General features: G+C 39.6%; 1 protein-coding gene and 1 long non-coding RNA gene across 3 annotated transcripts in view; one reads left to right on the forward strand and one right to left on the reverse strand.

The window, feature by feature from the left end:
• Window positions 1–17: 17 nt before the first annotated feature.
• Window positions 18–14,513, forward strand: LOC138807886 (uncharacterized). The gene is made up of 3 exons (XR_011366323.1): window positions 18–89; window positions 1,978–2,029; window positions 14,427–14,513. It is a non-coding gene; the product is annotated as an uncharacterized lncRNA (long non-coding RNA).
• Window positions 3,205–24,667, reverse strand: part of Fnip1 (folliculin interacting protein 1) — an 85,689-nt gene continuing 64,226 nt past the window's right edge. For both annotated transcript variants that reach the window (XM_069993685.1, XM_069993684.1), the window contains 7 exons: window positions 22,439–22,585; window positions 20,016–20,185; window positions 15,641–17,057; window positions 14,447–14,615; window positions 10,943–11,140; window positions 7,828–7,943; window positions 3,205–5,975 (listed from right to left, as the gene is read on the reverse strand). In XM_069993685.1, coding sequence (XP_069849786.1) covers window positions 5,897–5,975; window positions 7,828–7,943; window positions 10,943–11,140; window positions 14,447–14,615; window positions 15,641–17,057; window positions 20,016–20,185; window positions 22,439–22,585 — 2,296 coding nt within the window. In that variant the 3' untranslated portion in view covers window positions 3,205–5,896. The remainder of the gene's footprint in view (window positions 5,976–7,827; window positions 7,944–10,942; window positions 11,141–14,446; window positions 14,616–15,640; window positions 17,058–20,015; window positions 20,186–22,438; window positions 22,586–24,667) is intronic.

Genomic DNA, 24,667 nt, shown 5'->3' on the forward strand with positions numbered 1-24,667 from the left:
AAACGCCCAGAAAGGGAAAGAACTGTAGGCAAAGGCGGAAGCGGGTCTGAGCGTCGCCTCTCACACTGTGACCCCCCGGATCTTGCTTGGTAGGTGGACGGAGCGGAAGCTGCCATTTGCCTAAGCGGGGAAGTCCACGCGCTGGACTCCCTAGATCTTTCAATAAAACGGAATTTTAGCCGGGCGCTGGTGGCTCACGCCTGTCATCCTAGCTACTCAGGAAGCCGGGATCTGAGGATCCAGGTTCAAAGCCAGCCCGAGCAGGAAAGTCCGTGTGATTCCAACAGAAAACCAGACGTAGAGTGCTAGCTAGCCTTGAGCACAGGAAGTGGGGCGCCCTCAAGGCCTCGAGTTCAAGCCCCCGCCCCATCTTGTGAGACTCCTTTTCTTGGGGAATACTCTGAAATTTCAAAGACATGATTATTGTGTGGGAACTGGGAAGCTCCCACGACATTAAGACAGGGCTCCAGAGTGGATGCTTTCGCACTGACTGCCTTTTACATTCCAGTTTTTGTTTTTGTTGGTTGGTCATGGGGCTTGAACTCAGGGCCTAGGCGCTGTCCCTGACCTCTTCTTCGCTCCAGGTTAGCATTCTACCACTTTGAGCCACTTCCGGTTTCCTGGTGGTTCACTGGGTGGTAAGAGTCTCCATGGACTTTCCTGCCTGGGTTGGCTTTGAACTGTGATTCTCAGATCTCAGCCTCCTGAGTAGCTAGGATGACAGGCGTGAGCCACCACAGCTAGTTTCGTTTTTAACTGACTAAGCATAAGCCAGTTTCCACTCATTAACCGGTCTTTGTAAAACACTGTATGGAGTAGCCCGAGCACTACAGGGGCATTTTCCACAGTAAAGGTCACAGACAAGCATTCTCGAGCCTTTAATCAATTTCTGAAGGTGAAATCGAGCAGACCTTTACTCAGGTTCTCATTGGTAAGCAGGTGGACTGCATTAGTCACTCAGTCCCTCACTTGCCACCATCATGGGTGGTGTCCTTTACACTGAAAAACTCCTTGAAGGCTGTGACCACATCTAAGTCTTAGTATTTTCACAGCAATTTGCATAGTTAACTAAATAATTAGAGTGATGATGATGGCATGCTTTTCAAAGAATAACTGATTCACAGTGACTTTCTGATGACCTGGTCATGTTTCAACTTGTATATTCAGAGTAATCAAAAGAAATGAGCTCAGGCTACACCTTTTAGAGAGATGACAGCTGATGTGTTTTTTGTTGGTTCAGAGTTTGTCCGAACTTGAAGTTTACAGCATGCTATATTGGCACATCTTTTTTGGAAGATTTTTAGGAAAACGAAATGTATCACAGAAGTTGAGGCTTATTTATTACAAAAATATAGTTAAGTACAAAAAAGGGCTGAGAATATGACTTAGTGGTAGAGTGCTTGCCTAGCATGCATGAAGCCCTGAGTTTGATTCCTCAGCACCACATAAACAGGAAAAGCCCAAAGTGGCCCTGTGGCTCAAGTGGTAGAGTGCTAGCCTTGAGCAAAAGAGGAGAAGGGACACTGCCCAGCCCTGAGTTCAAGTCCTAGGACTGGCAGGAAAAAAAGTACAAAAAATAACTGCAGAAAAATCCTAAGATGTTTTGAAAACCCACTTTCCCATCATTTCTGTGTCTAGACAATAGTTATCTAGAAGGTGCCCGGTCTGCATTACAGAGCAATGAGAGAAGATATGGTCCCCTCACTCTTTTCTGTCTGCCTGACCCCTTCCCACACTCAGCTAAAATCACTCAACTTCCATTGCACCTTCAGCTCAGGTTTGGTGTCACTGGCCACACTTCACCCCCACCTTCTCCATTGGCAAAGACAAAATGATGAAATTCCGGATATCTTTACATCTGTCACCATGACTAGTTGGGAAATCACTCTGCCTGAGAGAGAACAACACTGACTCCATAGGAAAGACTGTATGACTTCAGATGATCATGTTAAATTCTATGTATTTATTTTTCTTTAGAAAAATCAGTACTCCAATGCTTCTCAGAAATGGTACAGACTTCCCTAAGTTGGTAAGTGTGAACAGTCCTAAAATAACGGTTGGCTGTTTTGTAAACATTTGATACTTCCTCTCTGCTTTCAAAACAGTAGTCTACAAGCAGCCCACTCAGGGTTAAATCATTGCTACAGAAACAGGCAGGAAGAATGGATGGAAGAGCTGATTTCCCTACAATGCAGATGGACTTTTCTGAGTCATGTATGGGTCAACCAGTGAGCAAACCCTGGGTACCAGGGGATCATTCTGCTGTTCTTGTTAAGTCAAGTCTATGGTAATCTGTTTTGGGTACAGTGTTCTTAATGCCTTTACATGGCTTCTTTTCCTCTAGGTTTTAGTTGGCTTGGGTTTAGTTTGCATTTGAAGATATTGTCACTTTATCATTGTGAGGCACAGGGTCAATACATACATACCTGTATTTTTCTTTGCTGTTTTTATTTATAAGACTGTATGTTTAGGGGGCTGGGAAGGTGGTTCAGTGGTAGAGCACTTGCTTGCCTTGCATGCTTGAGGCTCTGGGTTCGATTCCTCAGCACCACATAAGCAGAAAAAAAAAGCCGGAAGTGGTGTTGTGGCTCAAGTGGTAGAGTTCTAGCCTTGAGCTGAAGAGCTGAGGGACAGCGCCCAGGCCCAGAGTTCAGACCCCACAACTGGACCCCCCCCAAAAAAAAAAGACTATATATTTAAAAATTCTCCCTAGCCGAGTGCTGATGGATGGCTCACACCTGTAATCCTAGCTACTCAGGAGCTGAGATCTGAGGACTGCGTTTCAAAGCCAGTCCAGGCAGGAATGTCCATGAGACTCTTATCTCCAATTAACCACCATAAAACTGGAAGTGGTAGAGCTCTTGCCTTGAGTTGAAGAGATCAGAGACAGCACCCAGAGGTCAAGCTCCACAACTGACCAAAAAAAAAAAAAAAAAATGCTCCCAACAATATGTGGGGACCACTGGGTTAAAGCTTAACAGATTACCAGGTAATACTAGCAGCCAAAAAGTTATTGAGTCTTTGGGGCGTGCTAACACTGAACTAAATTTCTGTCATTCACTATATCTCATTAAGTAGATGTTAGCAATGTGGAAAGATCACATGCCTAGAAAGGCTAAACCTGGGTGAAGAATCCAGGTGGTCTGACATCTGCGTTCATAAAGTTACAAAGACATATATGAAAGAAAGAGCAATAATGACACATCAAATTGACATGTGTTTATTGCACAAATTTCCCCTAGAACCAGGAGGGCATTATAATACAAGTGTGCATTTGAGAAATGTATTCAGAACAAAGAACAAGTATGTACATTTTACATATCCACCATCTAAATAACTTAGAGAAAGCAGAAAATCTCCTAAGACATCTACCAGAAGTAGGCATTAGGTAAAGTTTGACTTTTTTAGTGACCATCCAATCAATTGGATGTCAACTGCAACAAAATGAAATCAACTAGTATGTTTATTGCACTTAATATTTTCAAACTCAAAATTAAGACATTAATAAATGCTAAGATGCTTAAAATCAAACCAATTAGTTTATATGTATGAGAAATTAGTTTTAATTCTGTAATATAAAACATCCCTTTTTTCATTTCCTGTTCCAATAAACAGGTGTTTTGATATGTAACACATTTGTCTGTACCATAAGAAGTTGGAAAAATTATTCTGAATAGGTCAAAACCCTTTTCACATTCATCATAATAACCACACTTTAAAAGAAGTAGCAGCTCATTCTTTGGGCTTTGTATAAGGAAAGAATGATTATGATGAAAGTACTAGAAATTACAGATGGTTAAGAATTATAAAACTCAGGAATCCTATAAGGATTAATGATTCTTTAAAAAACAAACAGCTATACCTTTTCCTTTTGCAGCTAAGCTTAGTTTTTAGGATAAAAGTAGCATGAACCATATATTTATGAAGACTAGAATTGCTAAATGGTAATTAGATGTTTTAAATAGATAGGGCTGGGAATAGCTTAAGAAACAGACATTATCTCCCTGCTACATAATCTGAGCCACAATTAAAAAAATATAATATATAATGGCCCTTCAAACTTTTCTAGATTACAAATTCTACCAAAGAGATTTATTCACTGAATTCCAAAAGTAGACAACAGAAGAATTTCATTAAATGAATGGAATAAGAAAAATAAGCCAAAGAAAATATATCCAGGGAGACAGGTGCCTGGCTAATGGGATGCAGGCTGAACTGCAAGCACAATAGTTTACGGCTTACAATCCATTAGAACAACCCTATCTTCTTTGTCTAGTTGGAAGTCTCTTGAATAAACAAAGAACAAGGCAAAAAAAATGACACAGCACTATAAAATCAACATTTTGAAGACTAACCCAGAGAAATTTCCCATTAATTATTAAAAACTGAAATAGCAAAAATGGATGTGAAATAGTAACTAAATGTATTTAGTAGCTGAATATGCAAGTGGTTTTTCCTTTTTGTAGCCCATCAATTATGATGAAAAGTCAATGAAAGATAAACGAACTCTACTTCTAGCATTAAATGTATCCTTAGACCACATAAGCAAAGAATAAACTATAATGCAGTATTCAAGTAAACTGAGGTAGTAGAGCATATTGAAAACTTTATCTACCCACCTTTCTATTTACATTACTTACAAGAGTTTGGTTCCTTATTAGCCTTTCTTACAAGCAACATTTCACAGTATATACAAAGAGAACAACAATTAAAAAGTGGAAATCTTTGAAAAAATCTGCTTTTAGAAGGGAGGAGCTCTTAGTGAAAAGAGGATAATTTTAAGATTTATGAATTGTGTATTAGTGTAATTGAATATTAATTATTAAGTAGTGAGACAAATGTTCTGCCCCTCTTAATTCAGGAAGGACTGATACTGAAAAACAAGGGCCTTGGCTACCTGAGCACACTTTTAAAGAAAATAGTATTTATGCCAATGCTTTGGTGCAATTTTTAACATTAATTTGTATTAAATTAGTAAATATGTAAATATTAATATTTGTAAGAATTAGCCCATAGTTACAAATGTTATAAAGTAGTATTCTTATTTTGGGAATTGATATATTCCTCAGCCTTAAGAAAAAGATTGGCTTCATATATATTTTAGAGTATGTGAAACAGAAAATTTATCAGAAAGTAATATTTCAACATTACATACAATTAATATTACTTGAAAATATTTTTAAAAAGATATATTTATCAACCTTGTATTTTTACCTTTGATTTAAAAAAATTAGATACATATGTACACTTGGGTGGCTAACGTATATTTTCACTTATTATTTTGAGTTTTTCTAATGATCAGGCTATTTAACATACTTACTTTGAGAAATAGTCACAAATTAGTTGTTTTGGAAAAAAACAAAACAAAGTAACCAATCCATAATCAAAAGGTCCTATATACTTCTGTAACTTGGAAATAAACAACACTAGGCATATGGCTCAAGTGGTCCAGACCCTGCCTTAGCAAGCATGAGTTCAGACTCCAGGAAAGCCAAAAGAAGAAATAATGAAAAATGGATGAAAGTACTATCTGAGCCATTAAACCAAGAGATATCTGCTAATATTTATGAGTGTGACAACACTGTACTGATCACATGAAATCCTTTGACAGTCATTTTTAGAAATTTCTAAGTTGCACTTTGGTTTATCAAATGCTTCCCCTCAAAATTATTTACGGTGTATTTGTTTTACTTAGTCAAAAACCTACCACTACCCAAAAATCCAGTTAAAAACAAAAAGCCACCCAATGTACATAGAATTGCAGCGCAACACAGGATTCTCTGGAGATGGATGCATTCAGATGGAGTCTAATAGGAAAGAAGTCATCATAAATGCATGGTGTGCCTGCTTCGTTGGTTCCGATTTAAGCTTCCACAAAAGTTAACCTTTGGGCATGTTAAAGAAGTATCTGAGCAACATATGGAGAGTGAGTGCTTGCTACAGCAGCCAAAAGAGGAAGGTCACTGGATTCAATCCTGAAATAAAGAAAAGTCAGTTCAAGCTTTCTGTATCTAAAATATGAATCATATAGGCAATAAACCCCAGCATTTGGGGACAGGAATTAAGTAACCAAAGTTAGAAATTTTTCGTAAGCAAACTTGCTTAGCAAATCTTCTAACAGTATTGATATGGAAGTTGGAAACAGGGTAAGATGACAATTTACTTTTCATTTTGCATAGTTTGGTTACATGTACATTATCTTAAAAACAAATTCAAACTTAAAAAAAAAAAGAATGCATGTACACACACATAGACCACACAGGCATGGAGACACATACAAGCACAATGCGCTCCTTCACTTCCCAGAAAAACAAGATTGTATCTGTTTTCTGATTTCCCATACAGGAGAAGCATTCTCTAAAAGCCACATTAAGGTTTGAACAATGTGTGGCAATACAGCATAGAAATAGGACTTGGAGTCATCCAAATTCCTACCCAGTTCTACTAGTGTATCACATCTGGCTTGTTAATTTTATAGAATCAGAACATTTCCAATTTGGAAGCATTGCTTACATTATGCCAGATAACTGATAATTAAGGGAGGGAATAGGCGTGTAGCTCAAAATGCTGTAACACGTGCTTATGTACTTAGTAACAGGTGCTGGGTTAGATCACTAGCATTAAAAAAATTAAGAAATAATACTAATAATTTTACACATACTAGGTTCTAAATAATGCTGACTCCATTTCCCTTCATAAAAACTGAATTTAGGTAAAATTTTTATCATGTTTTAATTTCTTCAATTAGCATTTCATGATTCATATATAATTGCACCAAAAAAAAGAATACTGGAAAATAAATTGAAGAACATAATCAAAAAGGGCTATTGTATGAGCTCCAACAATTCTATTCCTTCTTGAATTACACTTTATTTTGTATTACATGTTTTAGTTTTTTTCCTATTTTTTATTAGTGCTATATTAATTCTATAAAGGAGTGTTACTGGAATGTTTCTTGATAGGCATATATTGTACTTTGATAAAATTCACCCTCTCTTAGGTGGGCGTCAGTGGCTCATGCCTATAATCCTAGCTACTCAGGAGGCTGAGATCTGAGATCACAGTTCAAAGCCAGCCTGGGCAGGAAAGTCTGTGAGACTCTAATCTCCAATTAACCACTCAGAAAACCAGAAGTGATGCTGTGGCTCAATGGTAGAGCACTTGCCTTTTGCTGAAGAGCTGAGGGACAGCACCTAGGCCCAGAGTTCAAGCCCCATGACCAACAACAACAACAAAAATTCACCCTCGCTTACTCTTCCTTATCCCTTTCCACCCAGGTAGCACTTTAGATAACTGTTTCCTTCTAGGGACTAATTGTAGAACAGTCATATAGAACTAGCAAGCAGTAGTATACATAAAGAACCAGATACTTAGAATAAGGTTTAAGACACACCTGATACCTAAAAGCATGAGTACTTACATATTGATTTCTGAAATAAAAATTCAGATTTTAACTATGAATATACTTTCAAAGTACTAATAGCTCAAGAAACAATGTCTTTCAGATCAGTGCTGTGACAAGGAATCTAGTTTAGCACCATCTGGAGCATCTAAATGGCGACCTATTAGGTTATTCTAATAGAAAAAGAGAAGAAAGAAGGCAGAAGGATGAAGAAGAGAAGGAGAAGAAGGATGAGGAGTGGGAGGAGGAGGAGAAGTGGGAAGAGGAGAAAGAGGAAGAAGGAAGGAGGAGGAGGAGGAAAGAGGGAGGAAGAGTAAGAGGAGGAGGAGGAGGAATAGAAGGAAAAGGAGAAAGCAATTCTGAGAAACATTTCTTACCTAAAGAACAATGACAAAGCAAAGGCAGAAAAGAAAGCATGGACATACCCAAGAACCACTCCCAGCTCCTTGACATGAACACGCATCTGTCCCCTCAGGTATTCAGACAACATTTTGCTCTTGAAATACAGTTCCTGTAACCGGTCTTCTAGGTGCATTACACACTAGAGTTAGGAAAAAACCAAAAAGCAGGTCAAAGAATGAGTTCCAATTCTTAGAATAATAGCAAGTTTCAAAGCATCATGTTTTTGACAATTTAGGTATGTTTCCACATGAAGAAAAACTGGAATGCATTTTTAGCTATAAATTTGTTACTGGCTTATATTGAAGATTAGCGTCTACAATGTTTTTATTTTAAAATTGTGGTAAAATAGTCAATTACATAAAATCTAGTATTTTAACTGTATTGTGTTGTGTGTGTGTGTGTGTGTGTGTGCACACGCATGTGCATGTGTAGGTACACATTCCAATCCTGAGGTGTAAACTCAGCCCCTGGATACTGTCCCTGCACTGTTTTGATCAAGGGTAGTGCTCTATATCTTAAACCATACCTCCACTTTTTGCTAGTTAGTTGGGGATAAGAGTCTCACAGACTTTCCTACCTGGGTTGGCTTTGAACCATGATTCTCAGATACCAGCTTCCTAAGTAGCTAGTATTCTAGGCATGAGCCATAGGCACCTGACTGAAAAGTATTTCTTTCCAATGAAAAGCAACTACTTAAAGAAAACTACAACAAAAAAAAAAAAACCCTCCAAATAAAAATCCATTTTATTATTGGAAAATTAAAACTAAGTGGATTCTTGGGTTAAGTTACTGTTTTATGATCTACGCTTTCTTCATAATGCTTGAGTGAGCTAAAAATGGCTTAAGAAGAAAATGTTAACTATAGAATACATTTACATATAAAAGATGAAATACAATACTTTTTTTAGCTCAGGGCTTTGTACCTATTAGGTAGGAAACTTCACCACTTGAGCCATGCCAGAACCCATTTGTTGCTTTAGTTATTTTCCAAGTAGTACCTGGCACTTTTTGCTCAAGGCAGGGAGTCAGCCTCGGACTATAGCCCTCTGACCCATGTCCTCCCATGTAGCTAAATTGGGCAGGTACCATCACACCAACTTATTTATTAGGTGAAATGGGAGTCTAATTTTTGCCTAGGCTGCCCTTGAAATGCAATCTTTCAGATCTCGGCCACCCAAAAATTATAGGTAGGAGTCACTGTCCCTGGCCATTAAAACATTTTAAGCAACTCAGTGGCATTAAGAACATTCACAGGCTGGGCATGGATGGCTCACGCCTGTCATCCTAGCTACTCAGGAGGCTGAGATCTGAGAATCACGGTTCAAAGCCAGCCCGGGCAGGTAAAGTCCGTGAGACTCTTATCTCCAATAAGCCACTAGAAAACCGGAAGTGGCACTGTGGCTTAAGCAGTAGAGCACTTGCCTTGAGCTGAAGAGTGCAAGGACAGCACCCAAGCCCAGAGTTCAAGCCCCATGACCGACCAAAAAAACAAAAACAAAAAAGAACATTCACAATGTTGTACAAGTATTAATGCTCCACACTTCCAAAAGGTTTTGCATCCCAACTGGAAACTTTAGACCCTTTAAAGAACTTCATATTCCTGCTCTCTTCCTACCTCCTAACAAAGACTGTTTTATTTTCTATTTCTACTAATTTGCCAGGTGTTTCATATAGATGAGATTTTTATTTCAACCCTCTTTTTTTTGGTCAGTTATGGGGCTTGGCTCCAAGCCTGGGCACTGTCCCTCAGCTCTTCAGCTCAAGGCTGGTGCCCTACCACCTGAACCACAGCGGCTCTTGTGGCTTTTTTCTGCTTATGTAGTGCTAAGGAATCGAACTCAGGGCCTCATGCATGTAAGGCAAGCTCTCTAACACTGAGCCAACTTCCCAGCCCTATTTCAACCATCTTGTAGCATGTATTTCATTCCTTTTTATGTCTGAAGAAATATTGTATTGTATATATTAAACCATATTTTTCTAATTCATTAGCTAATCAAAATGAATTTGTTCTAACATTTGGCTGTTGTGAATAATATGGCATGAACACTAAGATATAATTACCTGTTGAGTCTCTGCTTTCAATTCTTTTGAGTAGAAACATAGAACTAAAGTTACTGTACCACTTGCTAGTTAAACCTGGTGGTGAACTGTCAATCTTTCCCAAATTACTTGCACCATTTCACATTCCATTACCAATGTGCAGGGATTCTCACTTCTCCATATCCAGGCAGATACTCTATTTTTGTTTTGTTTTCAATGACAGCTACCCCTCTAGCCATCCTTCAGCTACCCCCCCCCCACCAGCCATCCTTGTAGCCATTCATCATAATGACTGGCTTTATTTGCATTTCCTCAGTGGTTAATTAGCTTGAACATATTTTCATTAGCTCACTGGCCATTTATTATAGATTTTCTTTGGCCACATGTTTAAGTCTTTTGCTCACTTTGAAATTCAATTATTAGTGTTTTGTTTCTTAAGGAGTAGGAGTTCTTTATATATGATTGTGAATCACTTAAAAAGGTTATGTTCTAAGTATTTCCTTAGGTTATTTCATTATTATGCAAACATCACAATGTCACATCATACAAACCTGGAGAGTACAAGGCCATCAAGAGACACCAAACTTGTGGAGTGTGTGTGTGTGTGTGTGTGTATATATATAGTTGTTTTGTTTTGTTTTTAACCAGTTCTGGGGCTTGAACTCAGAGGGCCTGGGCACTGTCCTTGAGCCTCTCTGTGCTCAAGGCTAGTGCTCTACCACTTGAGCCACAGCACCACTTCTGGCCTTTTCTGTTTATGTGGTACTGAGGAACCAAACCCAGGGCTTCATGCTTACCAGGCAGGCACTCTACCACTGAGCCACATTCCAGCCCCAAATTTGTGGAATTTAAATTCCTTTGTACAACTACTTAAAACTAAAACTTAGCCAGGGGCTGGTAGCTCATCACACTGGTCAACCCTAAGACATAATCTAATCTTAATTACCTTCCAAAATTCCCAGCTCAAAATAAAGTCACAAAAGAGGTTGGGATGGGGGCATGACAAACAATTAATTTCTTGTACTTCTGTTTGGAAAATGATGAAGCTAGGAGCACTTTTTAAGAACCATACTGAGTTCAAGCCTTACAAATACTTACAAAATTTGGAGACAAGTTATGCTTATAAAGCTGAAGAGTGGAATGAAGCAGATTGGAAACAAGACTGGAAACCAATACTTCCTTTCCCAATTTATTATCTGTCACTCGTCTCTGGCTGCTGGCCACTTGAACAGTCCATTTATCCATATCAGCTATAATACAGACAGCTTCTGCTATTGGTTCATCCAATACTGAATGCTGGAAAGAAAACCAACTATGTTAAGCATAAAAATAAAAAAGCTAAAAATAAAAAAGTTAAAAATAAAAGTGAATGGTTACTGGTATGTCATACCTGCAATACTAGTAACTCAAAAGGCTGAGATATGAGGATTATGATTCAAAGCCACCCTGACAGAAAAAGTCAGTGTAACTCTTTTTTTTTCTGTCAGTTGTGGTGCTTGAACTCTGGGTCTAGGTGCTGTACCTCAGATCTTCAGCTCAAGGCGAGTGCTCTACCACTTGAGCCACAGGGCCACTTGTGGCTTTTTATGTTTATGTGGTTCTGAGGAATTGAACCCAGGGCCTCATGCATGTGAGGCAAGCACTCTAACACTGAGCCACCTTCCCAGCCCAAGTGAAACTCATCACCAACTAATAGCCTAAAAACCAGAAGTGGAGCTGTGGTTTGAAGTGATAGAGTACTAGCTTTAAGAACAAAAGCTCAGGGACAGTACTCAGGCCCTGAGTTCAAGCCCCATGTCCAATTTTTTAAAAAGAAAGAAAAAAAGAAAATTAAAAAAAGTAAAAATTGCTGGGTGTCAGTGGCTCACACCTGTTACCCTCACTGCTCAGGAGGCTGAGATCTAAGGATTGTGGTTCAGAGCCAGCCCAGGCACTCTTATCTCCACTAAACTACCAAAAAAAAAAAAAAGCTGTAAGTGGATTTGTGGCTCAAGTGGTAGAGCACTAGCTTTCAGCAAAAAGCTTAGGGACAGTGTCCAAGAATAGCATAGAAAGGAGAGGAAAGAAAAGGAAAAGAAAGGAAAGAAAGAAAATGAAATGAAGTCATGAAAATATATTAATCAGATTCAGGAAAAAAATATATTAAGTTCTGACAATTACTGCTAAAAAAAATCCTTGATAGAGGGAAACAGAATAAGAGCTACATCTCAGGCTAACATATCCTCACATTATAAAAAGTCCAGGGGCTGGGAAGGTGGCTCAGTGGTAGAGCGCTTGCCTTGTATGCATGAGGCCCTGGGTTCAATTCCTCAGCACCACAGAAGCAGAAAAGGCTGGAAGTGGTGCTGTGGCTCAAGTGGTAGAGTGCTAGCCTTGAGCTGAAGAGCTGAGGGACAGCAGCCAGGCCCAGAGTTCAGGCCCCACAACCGAAAAAAAATTAAAAATAAATAAATAAAGTCCAGGCTCAGATGGTTTCGCTAATGAATTCTATCATGTATTTAGGAAAAATAGTAACAATTTCCTAAAAATAATTCCAAAAAAGTGAGGAAGAAATACTTCCCACCTCATTCTGTGGGAGTAGTTTAATCACCCTGATATCAAAGGTAGATAAAAGTATCACAAAAACCCACATAAAAACAGCCTTCATGAATAGAGACTCCCAAATCTATGACAAAATATTATGTCTAATGTAACTGCAATCCCTCTGTACATCACCTTTATAATAAAAAAAAAACTACTGTAAGTCAAATATAGCAACATGTACACAAGGATTATTTACCATCACCAGGTGTGATTCTTCTCTAGGAATACAGGATTGCTTTATTGTCTAAAAATAAATCAATATAACCTATGATCTTAATAAAACCACATGACCATCTCAACTGATACAGTAATGAAAACTAAATTCCTTTCAAAGATTACAAATAGAAAGGAACTTCTTCTGTCTGATAAGATTGTCTATGAAAACTCTATAAATAATATACTTTTAAAAAAAAACAATGGGGCTGGCAAGGTGGCTCAGTGGTAGGGCGCTTGCCTTGCATGCATGAGGCCCTGGGTTCGACTCCTCAGCACCACATAAGCAAAAAGAAAAAAGCCGGAAGTGGTGCTGTGGCTCAAGTGGTAGAGCGCTAGCTTTGAGCTGAAGAGCTGAGGTGTCCCTCAGCGCCCAGGCCCAGAGCTCAGGCCCCACAACTGGACCCAAAACAATGTTCTTCTCTTAGGGTCAATAACTAGACAATGATATCTACTATCACTCTTTCCATTTAACAACAAACTGAAGGCTCTAGCAAGTACAGTCAGAAAAGAAAGGCATCCAGATAGAAAGGAAACAGTTTACTAATGACATGAGCCTGTGTGTGGAAGACCATAAAAGAATTCTGAGGGCTGGGAAGATGTCTCAGTGGTAGAGCGCTTGCCTTGCATGCTTGAGGCCCTGGGTTCGATTCCTCAGCACCACATAAGCAAAAAGAAAAAAGCTACAAGTGGAGCGCTAGCTTTGAGCTGAAGAGCTGAGGGACAGCACCCAGGCCCAGAGTTCAGGCCCCACAACCAGACCCCCCCCAAAAAAAAAAAAAAGAATTCTGATATGAATGCTGGTGGCTCATGCCTGTAATCCTAGCTACTCAGGAGGCTGAGATTTGAGGATTACGGTATGAAGCCAGCACAGCCAGGAAAGCTCCTGAGACTCTTATCCCCAATAAACTACCAAAAAGCTGAAAATGGAGCTGTGGCACAAGAGGTAGAACTCTAGCCTTGAGCAAAAGAAGCTCTGGGACAGTGCTACAGGACCAGCACTAGGGGGGAAAAAAGGAATTCTATTCAGAAAAGTTAATACAGGGATTTTCCTTATGGGGTGACAGGGATATCCTCACCCGATTTAGGGAGTCCACTAACTACTCTTTCCTTTTGCTTTTTTATTTTTTGGTCCATCATGGGGCTTGAACTCTGGGGCTGAGCACTGTCCCTCAGCTCTTCAAGGCTAACACTTTACCACTTGAGCCACAGTGCCACTTCCAGTTTTCTGGTGGTTAATTGGAGATTAAAGTCTCATGGACTTTCCTGCCCAGGCTGGCTTTGAACCATGATCCTCAGATCTCAGCCCCCTGAGTAGCTAGGATGACAGGTGTAAGCCACCAGCACCTGGCTTCCTTCTGCTTTCCTTTTACCTTCAAATAAACTCATTCTGTTTACCTTAAAAAAATCTAATACAACTAATAACAGCTCAACAAGGTCATACCAATCTATAAAAAGCATTTATACTTGTATATCTAAACAATAGATAATGTGAAAAGCAAATCAAGAAAATAATTTTGCTTATATTTAAAAATGTCCAACTTTTATTGTAAATGTACAAGTATGAGTATATAAAGTCATCTTTGTATTTCAAGTTCCATTTTATAGACTTATGGAACTCTATACTCACTTTCACTATGACAGACATAAAGATGTAGGTGATATAAAGAAATTAATGGATTCAAAGAACAATAATTGTGCCATAGTCACATGTGACTAAAAGTATAAAGTAATGAATTCTGAGTTCTACTGGCTAACAGAAGTTTTGCTTTATATATATACTCAGAAGCAGTGAAGATCACTTACTTGCACAGCGTGAGACAAATCTGCCCCAAGACACTGACGAAGTCTCTCATCACTCCCTATTCCTTGAAGAACAAAGTCAGGCACATAAGATGAACAATAACCACCCAGCAAGGACCTCCCAAAGTTGGCAATGTTGGGTTGAACAGCACTCACTTCAATCAACTTTGACCTGGAGGGAAGATTCCCAAGGAACAGAAATCTAATTAGCAACATACTTTGCCAGTATGTGTATATGGGGGGCGGGGGAGAGAAGGTAACGCTACTAGCCACATTTCTAGTACCATTCTATTCTACAAAATATACTCATAATAAAAATCATTCTGCCTCAAACTGCCTCAAACCATAAAGCAGACCAAAAAATACTCTTCTTATCTGGAGAAGGTCTGGTGAACAACTTTGGAATGAAGTAGGCATGACTCTTTCATACCAGAGCAGGAGAGCTGACTCTTGTGTATGCTGTCACACATTGCTAACTAAACACAACCAAACTGAAAACTATCATCCAAAATAAAAGCAAGCTAAATAATACATTAAGTTCAATATAGTATTTCTCAAGCATCCATTTTCTCCTTGTATACTTGCTCTGGAGCACATGTTGTTTTCTTCTTGTTTGGGCCAAGTTTATTTCCAACAACCATTTTACACCTCAGAGATTTTCTGTCTCCCTATTAGAATCTTGATAGGTCCATCCAGTCCTGGGGCCTGAACTCTGGGCCTGGGCACTGATCTTGGGCTTCTTTTTGCTCAAGGCTAACGCTCTACCACTTGAGTTACAGCGCCACTTCCAGCTTTTTCTGAGCTTGATTAGAGAATAGAGTCTCATAGACTTTGCTGCCTAGGCTGGCTTTGAACCATGACCTTCTGATCTCAGTCTCCTGAGCAGCTAGGATTACAGATGTAAGCCACTGGTGCCTGGCTCATAGGTCCATTTTGAGGGCAAAATTCACTTCAAAGTAAGCAATTCTCTACATATTGCCAAGATCCTTTTTCTCTTCATAAAGCCTTACTGAGGTGCTTATGGGCTCAGGTATAATTTTTCCTATAAGTAAGAGCACATGATAATAAAAAAAGAACATAATCAGGGCTATCTATCTATCTATCTATCTATCTATCTATCTATCTATCTATCATCTGATTCAGGGACCAGCTAAACAAAACAATGGCATATGTTGGGATAAGGCCTAATATACATACCCAGGAAAAGGGATCTCATCCTCTTCTGCCCAATCCTCTTGCTCCCCTCCAAAGTAACTGCTGACCTGTCTCGTGGCATCATGACTAGCATCTTCACTTTCGCTATCCCCAAGGGCACTATCGGAGCTTTCATTTCTTGGAATGTCCCATTCGGTTCCTACAGCATTTTTTTTCTCTGAACTCTCTTTATCCCCATGGGGGACAAGGATGGAGAGTGTATTTCTTTGGTCCTGCTGAGGAAAGCAGGTTTTACATGGATCTTGGTGAACTCTTTCTGCACATTTACAAAATTCACTGCTCTGTTTGACGTTTTTGATACACAACCTTTTGGAAAAGGCTAACATACAGCAATGTTCTTTATTGCTTATGCTTGTTTTAATGGGAACATCATCAATAGTCCTCGTTTCAATTGAATCATCATTGAAATATTCATCAAATAAGCTCATGCTTTCAGGATCTGATGGACTCCAACAGGGAAGTTCACAGGGCTCTTCAGAAACCATGGTCTGTATATCAGACCCTTCGGATTGGTCCTTGGTTGGCTGTTTAGTTTCTTGGTGGTTATCTGTTGCCCCTCTATCTTCCTTCAGTGGCTTGGTGTGATGCCTGGCAATCTGATCCACCACAGCCTGACTCCTAAGTTCAGTATCTGAATCAGGTGACATTGAGTCTCCAATCAGGAAAGTAACCTTTGTTTGGGTTGCCTCACAAGAAAACGTAGCAGGCACGGTCTTATCCGGAGGCTTCTTCTCTACAACGATTCCTGTGGTTCTCATGGGTTTGCCTGTGTGATTATCTGAATCCAACACCTCTTTATTCGGCCATGTTTCATCTGTGGTCTCCAAGCCTGACTCTGATAATACACATTTGTCTACAGGAGCAGATCCTGTGCACACAACTGTCTCTAACTTGGTGTCAAGGCAAGTTCTTAATTTATCTTTACATTGCTTAACATCAATAGCATTTTCTTCTTGGTACTCAGGAGAAACTACTTGGCATTCATTTGAAATTCCTAGCAGTTCCTTAGAATTCTCTTGAACATCTTCTCTCTCTTGTTGTGACACGTTCTCTGTATTTTGCCCAAGGAGTGGATGACTGCAATATTTACAGCTACAGTTAGGAGTTCTTAGCTCTTCTGACTCCTTAAAAAGCAGACTGCTTTTGTTTCTATGCATTGTGATTAGGACATACTCTGACTCTTCAATTTCTCCCTTTTCTAAAGTGGTAGTGATCACTGTGCCTGGCATAACGATGGCTTCATCTTCTCCATTTTCTAAAAGATGAGTTTCTTGAAGTTCAGAGCATCTTATGAAATAAGTTAGAAAATAAAGCAGCCTCTGGACCATATCTTGTCGTTTGCCAACTACCACAGTCCTTGCTAAACGGACAGGAGAGCCAATAGCGCCATATAAGTCTCCTGAAATAGAAAAAAAAAGTTAATGGACCTATTTTCCATACAACTAAATGAGAATTACGAGAAACCTATGCTTAAACTATGGGGGGTGGTTCAGGTTTTACTTCAAGTTCTTTTTTGTGGGGGTCAGTCATGGGACCTGAACTCTGGGCCTGGGCTCTTGGCTCTTCACCTCAAGGCTAGCACTCTACCACTTCAGCTACAGCACCACTTCCGGCGTTTTCTGCTTATGTGGGGCTAAGGAATTGAACCCAGGGCCTCATGCATGCGAGGCAAGCACTCTACCACTGAGCCACCTTCCCAGATCCTTCAATTTCTTTAGAAGCTGAACAAATAGGCTAGGATAAATAGTATTAACTATAAAGAATAATGAAAGGACAGGTTTATTCATCTTTAACCTGTCAATAATCTTTGTATAGAGCTTTATGTACTCAAAAATGATTTCAAAATAGATCTGAAGTATCCCAAGTTAAGAATACTACTGATGCTGGGCACTCATGGCCTGTAATTCTACTCAAGAGGCTAAGATCTGAGGATCATGGTTCAAAGCCAGCCCATTCAGGACAGTCTGTGAGATTCTTAACTCCAATTAACCACCACAAGAGCAAAAGTTGTGTTGTGGCTCAAAGTGATAGAGCACTAGCTTTGGGTAGAAAAGATCAGAGACAGTTCCCAGGTGGGTGGGCACTGGTGGCTCTCTTCTGTAATCCTAGTTACTCAGGAGGCTGAGATCTGAAGATCCTACAAATCCTGTAGACTTTTATCTCCAATTAATCAGCAAATGGCCAGTGGGGGATTGGCTCAAGTGGTAGAGTGCCAGCTTTGAGTTAAAAAGCTAAGGAAGAATACAAGTCCCAGTACTAGGGCACATGTGCATACATGCGCACATATAGAACACTACTGAGGATTTGGTGTGATCCTGTAACAAGCTATATGAACAGAAGCGAGTAAAGAATCATGGTCTAAGACTAGTTCACCAGACATACCTGAAAAATAGCCTAAGACAAAAAGGCCTGATGGTGTGGGTCAAGTGGTAAAGTACTTGCTTAGCAAGTAAAAGTCCCTGAGTTGAAACCCTAGTACCACAACCACCACAACAGATGAACAAACAAAAAACAAATTACTTGAATTTATGGCCAGCCCAGGCATAGAACAATTTGTGAAATCCACTCTCAACAAAGAGCTGGACATGCTGACACAAGCTTGTTACTCGAGCTAGGGGAAGCCTAACACAGGTGAACTATACCCAGGCAGCAAGTGAGACCTGATCTCCAACATAACCAGCAAAAAAACAGGGACAGAAGTATGACTCAGAGGAAACAGTACCTGTTTATTAAATTCAAGGGCCAGAGTTCAAGCCTCAGTAACGCCAAGAAAAAAATTTTAAAAGATTATCAAACAAAAGTGGACAATAGTCCAGCAATGGTGGCTCTCACCTTAATCCTAACTACTTAGGAGGCTGAGATCTGAGTATCCTGGTTCAAAGCTAGCCTGGGCAAGAAAGTCTGTGAGATTCTTATCTCCAATTAAGCACCAGAAATTGGCAGTGGTGCTGTGGCTCAAAGTGGTTGAGCAAAAAGAGATCAGGGACAGCGCTTAGGTCCAGAGTTCAAAATCTATGACTGACCCAAAAAAAAAAAAAAAAAAAGTGAACAACAGGAATGTTAATAAGAGCATTCAAGTGCTCCCTGTCTCCCTCTCCATATTCCCATTCCCACCCCATCTCCCATCTATCTCTCCTCTTCATTCCAGGTAATGCCTTGCTTATATAACAGGCTGGCTCTGAATTTAGCAGTGGCTCAGGCCACTCTGAAATTATTTTTATTTTTTATTTTGTCAGTCATATGGCCTGAACTCTGGGCCTAGGCACTATCCCTCAGCTCTTAATCTCAAGGTATACTCTACTACTTGAGCCACAGCGCCACTTTCGGCTTTTTCTGCTTACATGGTGCTGAGGAATTGAACCCAGGGCCTCATGCATGCAAGGCAAGCACTCTACCACTGAGCTACCTCCCCAGCCCCTATTTTTTATTTTTATCTCTGTGATGTTACTAGGGCTTAGAACTCAGGGTCTAGCATCGTTGCTTGGCTTGCTTACTCACTGATCATGTTCTACCATTTGAACCATACCTTTAGTCAGAATTTTGCTGGTTATTTTTTTTATAGACAGTCTCATGGAATTCTCTACAAAAGCTGGCTTTGAATCTCGATCCTTCAGGTCTCAGCCTCCTGAGTACCTTGGATGACAGTCCTGAGCTCCCAGCCCCAAAGCTTACCTTGGAATTCTTTTTTATTTTTGGGGGGGGGGGAGGGTCCGGTCGTGGGGCCTGAACTCTGGGCCTGGGCGCTGTCCCTCAGCTCTTCAGCTCAAGGCTAGTGCTCTACCACTTGAGCCACAGCGCCACTTCCAGCTTTTTTCTTTTTGCTTATGTGGTGCTGAGGAATCGAACCCAGGGCCTCAGGCATGCAAGGCAAGCGCTCTACCACTGAGCCATCTTCCCAGCCCCTACCTTGGAATTGTTAATCCATCTGCCTCTACCTCCCAAATGCTGGGGTTGTGGACTTACTTCACCAAGTGTAGCTTGTCTTGTTCCTAAACTAGATTTGCTATAACTAACACAGGTGCTTTGTTGATTAAATCCCTTCTAGGCCAAGTAAGTAAGTCCAATACAAAACATTCTGAAAGCCCAAAAAGTTTTAGTAAATCAGACTGCAATTCCTGCTCTACATACAAATTCTATAGTTGCTAAATTCTCTATTTGGTATCAGGCATAAGGCAACCGGACAACTTAGCAGACAGGAAAAAAAAAAACAAAAAACCAGGTACAAGAGAGATGGTTTAGAATGAAAGATATAAAAGTCAGAGTTTTGTTTAATTTTCTTTTTTTCTAAAAAAGTTCTGCACAGTTACACAAGTCTGAAGTATACTATAGAGAGTGTATGAGTTTTCAGACTACATACCCAGTTGTGCCCAAAGTGGGTTATATGGATGACTTTTTGCCAACATGTCCACACTCTGAGAGGAATGTTTCTCTAAAAATATTTTTATAGGTGGCTGTCCATTTGGCATGACCGTTGGAACCCAGGCAAGATGATTGGTCAAAACCGCAGTGATAAGAGCTGGCAAGAATCTGAAAACAAAATGCACCCACTCAGATTTCAGTCTACCTTCATATAACATGAAGTAAAATGTTTGGCAGAGTAAACAAAGAGAATACATATTTTGTATGCCAAATGGCATACAAAAAGGAGAGAAGAGAAGAAAGGAGAGGCACATTACCAGGATGAAAGGGACTATTTCAAATCATAATTATAAAACAAAATGCCATTTTACTTTAATAAACTATAGATTCTTTCCTTTTCTTTTCTTTCTCCAGTCCTAGGCCTTGAACTCAGGGCCTAAGCTTCCTTTGCACAAGGCTAGTCTACCACTTGAGCCACAACACTACATCCAGCCTTTTCTGTTTATGTGGTACTAAGGAATCAAACCCAGGGCTTTACGTATGCGAGGCAAGCATTCTACCACATTCCCAGCCCCTGGATTCTTTCCAGTGTTTAATGTGCCCAGGTCATTAATGAATGAACTAGCAGGTCCTTAATTTCTAAATATACAACTTAGCAATTTCTAAATTACTGAATGGAAAAAATAAAGAGAATTCCAAAGTAAACTTTGTTTCCCATTAAAAGAGAATGAAAGCATTTAAACAGCTTATCTGAATTCTAAAGACTTAATAACTAGAAGAAAACTATATGATAAAATTAAAAATATACCACTGGAGCCAGGCACTGGTGGCTCATGCCTATAACCCTAGCTACTCAGGAGGCTGAGATCTGGAGATTATGGTTCAAAAGCCAGCCTGGGCAGGAAAGTCCGTGAGACTTTTATCTCCAATAAACCACTAGAAAACCGAAAGTGGCATTGTAGCTCAAGCGGTAGAGTGCTCTGAGCTGAAGAGCGCAGGGACAGTGCCCAAGCCCAGAGTTCAAGCCCCACAACTGACAAAAAAAAATTTTTTTTTTTTTAAATATATCACTGGCTGGGCTCTGTGGCTCATGCCTGTAATCCTAGCTCCTTAGGTGGCTGAGATCTGAGGATCATGGTTTGAAGTCAGCCCAGGCAGGAAAATCCATGAGACTCTCATCTCCAATTAATTAACTACCAAAAATCCTGAAGTGGGGATATGACTGAAGTAGCAGAGTGCTAGCCTTGAGTAGAAAAAAATCTAGGGATAGCACCCAGGCCCTGAATTCAAGCCCCAGAACTGGCACCAAAAAAAAGTATCACTAAGCCACATAGAACTCATACCTGTAATCCTAGCTACTCAGGAGACTAAGATCTGAGGATCACAGTTCAAAGCTGGCCTGGGTAGCAAAGTCTAAGAAACTATTTCCAATTAATCTGAAAAAAAGAAAGCCAGTAGTGGAGCTGTGGATTAAGTGGCAGAGTGTCATCCTAGACCAAAAAAGCCAAGGGACAGTGCCCAGTATGATCACACATAATAAAGAAGTTATCACTGGGATCCTAGCACTTCCTTACATATTTTTTAAAACTCTTTTCTAACAAATGAAACCCTCTCTCTCTCTTTTTTAGTGCCAGTGTTGGGGTTTGAACCCAAGGCTTTGATATTGTCCTTGAGCTTTTGTGCTCAAGGCTAGTGCTCTAGCACTTGAGCCACAGTTCTATTTCCACCATTTTTTGGTGGTTAATTTGAGAAAAAGAGTCACATAAACTCTCCTGTCTCAGCTAGCTTTGAACTGCCATCCTCAGCTCAGCCTCCTGAAAAGTTAGGATTATAAGCATAAGCCACCAGCACCTGGCTTGAAATATAACTCCTATAAACGGATATAACTTCCTCCAAAATGAGAAGAAAATTTGATAAAGTGTCAGGAACTGTGACACAGGAATTATTAGGTGTTTTTCATTCTATGCCACTTGTCTAATTCTTTTTTTTGGGGGGTGGGGATGGGGTCAGTCGTGGGGCTTGAACTCAGAGTCTGGGTACTGTCCTTCAGCTCTTCAGCTCAAGGCAAGCACTCTACCAATTGAGCAACAGTGCCACTTCTGGTTTTCTGGTGGTTAACTGGAGGTAAGAGTCTCATGGACTTTCCTGTCTGGGCTGGCTTTGAACCACAATCCTCAGATCTTATCCTCCTGAGTAGCTAGGATTACAAGCCTGGCTTTGTCTATACTCTTCTATCATATAAGTATTTTTAGAATAGTTTCACTAATAAAAAATATTTACAGAGATACATTTTAGACATTCATACAGTCTTTTCACTGTTTACTCCCAATCTAGATATCCAGATATCGACAATAAATTATGAAAAACATTTTTGTAAGTAAATGAATAATTAAAGAACAAAGAACAAAAAACAGTCCATACTGATTTTTGGAAGCATTTTCCATTAGAAAAGTGAACTCCTTCATGAAACGATGGCAAAGCTGGTTCTTTCCTGGAGTACCTGACATCATGGTAAGCCAGACAGGCTCTCCAATCCGTGGCATTGTGTAAAGATTACAAATTGTTGTTCTAAAAAGAAGAAGAAACATTATGTTTGTTTGTTTTTTTGTCAGTCGTGGGGCTTGAACTCTGGGCCTGGGCGCTGTCCCTGCACTCCAGCTCAAGGCAAGCACTCTACCGCTTGAGCCACAGCGTCACTTCCGGTTTTCTAGTGGTTTATTGGAGATAAGAGTCTCACAGACTTTCCTACCTGGGCTGGCTTTGAACTGTGATCCTCAGATCTCAGCCTCCTGAGTAGCTACGATTACAGGCGCGAGCCACCAGCGCCCGACAAGAAGAAACATTATGAAATATTTAGTTCCTCAAATTACATAACCTTAAAGGGTATGTCGCCAGTTTGAGTCTTACACCTAGATTAAATTCCTTTTTAAAAAAATGAATGAATAAAGTCTTTCCTTCTTTCTCACCATAGTAGCATGAAAAAGTTTTCATACATTTTTTTTCATTTGAATGTTACTTTCTTGCATATTAATTTAAAAATATGCTGTTTCCTATGATAGCCAGGATCTGCAATGATAGGTATGACTTAGAGCAAATTATTTCCATACTTTAAACATATCAGTTTTTCCAGTTTTAAAATTAAAGGACAGAACTAGGTAATTTCTAGAGCCTTTCTAATTGTACATACATTATATTTATATATCTGCATCTATTGCACATAGAAAATAAACACAAAAGGAAATTATTCTAAAAGGGTATCAGCTTAACCACAACTCACTATAAACAGTAGTTTTTTGTTTTTTTTTGTTGGTTGTAGGGCTTGAACTCTGGGCCTGGAAGCTGTCCCTGTGTTCTTCTGTTCAGGGCAAGTGCTCTACCACTTGAGTCACCCGGATTTTTAGTGGTTAATTGGAGATAAGAGTTTCACAGACTTTCCTGCCTGGGCTGGCTTTGAATACTGATCCTCAGATCTCAGCCTCCTGAGTAGCTAGGATTACAGACCACCAGCACCTGGCTTAAACAGCAGTTTATCTGCATCATTTCATTGCTCTTTAGTAAAGTTCTAAAGGATCAGGACTCCATATATGTACATGGTATTTTATGACTCTCCATCTTCTGCAGTTTGTCATTAAATACAAGGAAAAACTACTTCCTACTTATTATAGTGCTTTCCTGGCTGTTTCTTTGATTAATGTAGAAAACAATTAATCCTGTGACTTGAAGTGTTTCCTGAAGGCTTCAAAGTATATTCAAGATGTTTTCCCCTTTTATATCAATACCTATTTCAACCAAGATTACTTGGTTCGCTAAATGAATCAATTCTTCAAAGCTTGTGGCTTAAGAAACTAGTCTCATAGAAACTATAGAACGATGTCCCATTTTCCAAATTTTAGCACAGTGCTACTTAATAGAACTTTTGGCAATTATGAAAATGCAGTGTCCATATCTGCAATGTCTAATATGGAAGTCATCAGCCATACATAGTTTACTCAACAACTGAAATGTGAGCCATATAACTGAGGAACTGAACAGGGATCAGAATGTACCAAATAGTACACTTCTAGAAAAGTTTTGGAGATTTAAAAAAATTCTATTATCCATTTTAGAATACTTTCTAACACCTGAAACCCAAAACAAAGGAAAGGAACTATCTCGTCTATCAAAGTTTAATTGAATATTCACCCAATATCAATACAATCTATTAGAGTAAATAGCAATAACAAATATAGGTCACTTTGATAAGTTCTTCACATTTCTGGGAACTTAAAAATAACTAAGAATTTGAAGTGTTTTAGCCAGGATTACAGGCTCACACCTGTAATCCTAGCTACTCAGGAGGCTGAGATCATTGTTTGCAGCTGGCCAAGGATGGACCATCTGTGAGACTATAATCTCCAGTACATTACCAAAAAGCTGGTAAGTGGAGCTGTGACTGAAGAAGTAGAGTTCCAACCTTGACCAAAAAGCTCAGAGACAGTGTGCCCAGGCTGAGTTCAAGCCCCAGGACCAACCACACAAAACACAAAACAAATCAAAAAAAGAAATGCAGTCATGATATTCTATATACAGTATGTAGAAAATGAAATAAACAACTTTTGTGCAGAGACAGGAGGTGGGAGCTGGGAGAAAGTGGATTACTGAATTTTACTC

This window comes from Dipodomys merriami, unplaced genomic scaffold, assembly GCF_024711535.1.
Source record: "Dipodomys merriami isolate MVZ:Mamm:240054 unplaced genomic scaffold, mDipMer1.0.p SCAF_44, whole genome shotgun sequence".
In the NCBI taxonomy this organism is placed as follows: domain Eukaryota; kingdom Metazoa; phylum Chordata; class Mammalia; order Rodentia; family Heteromyidae; genus Dipodomys; species Dipodomys merriami.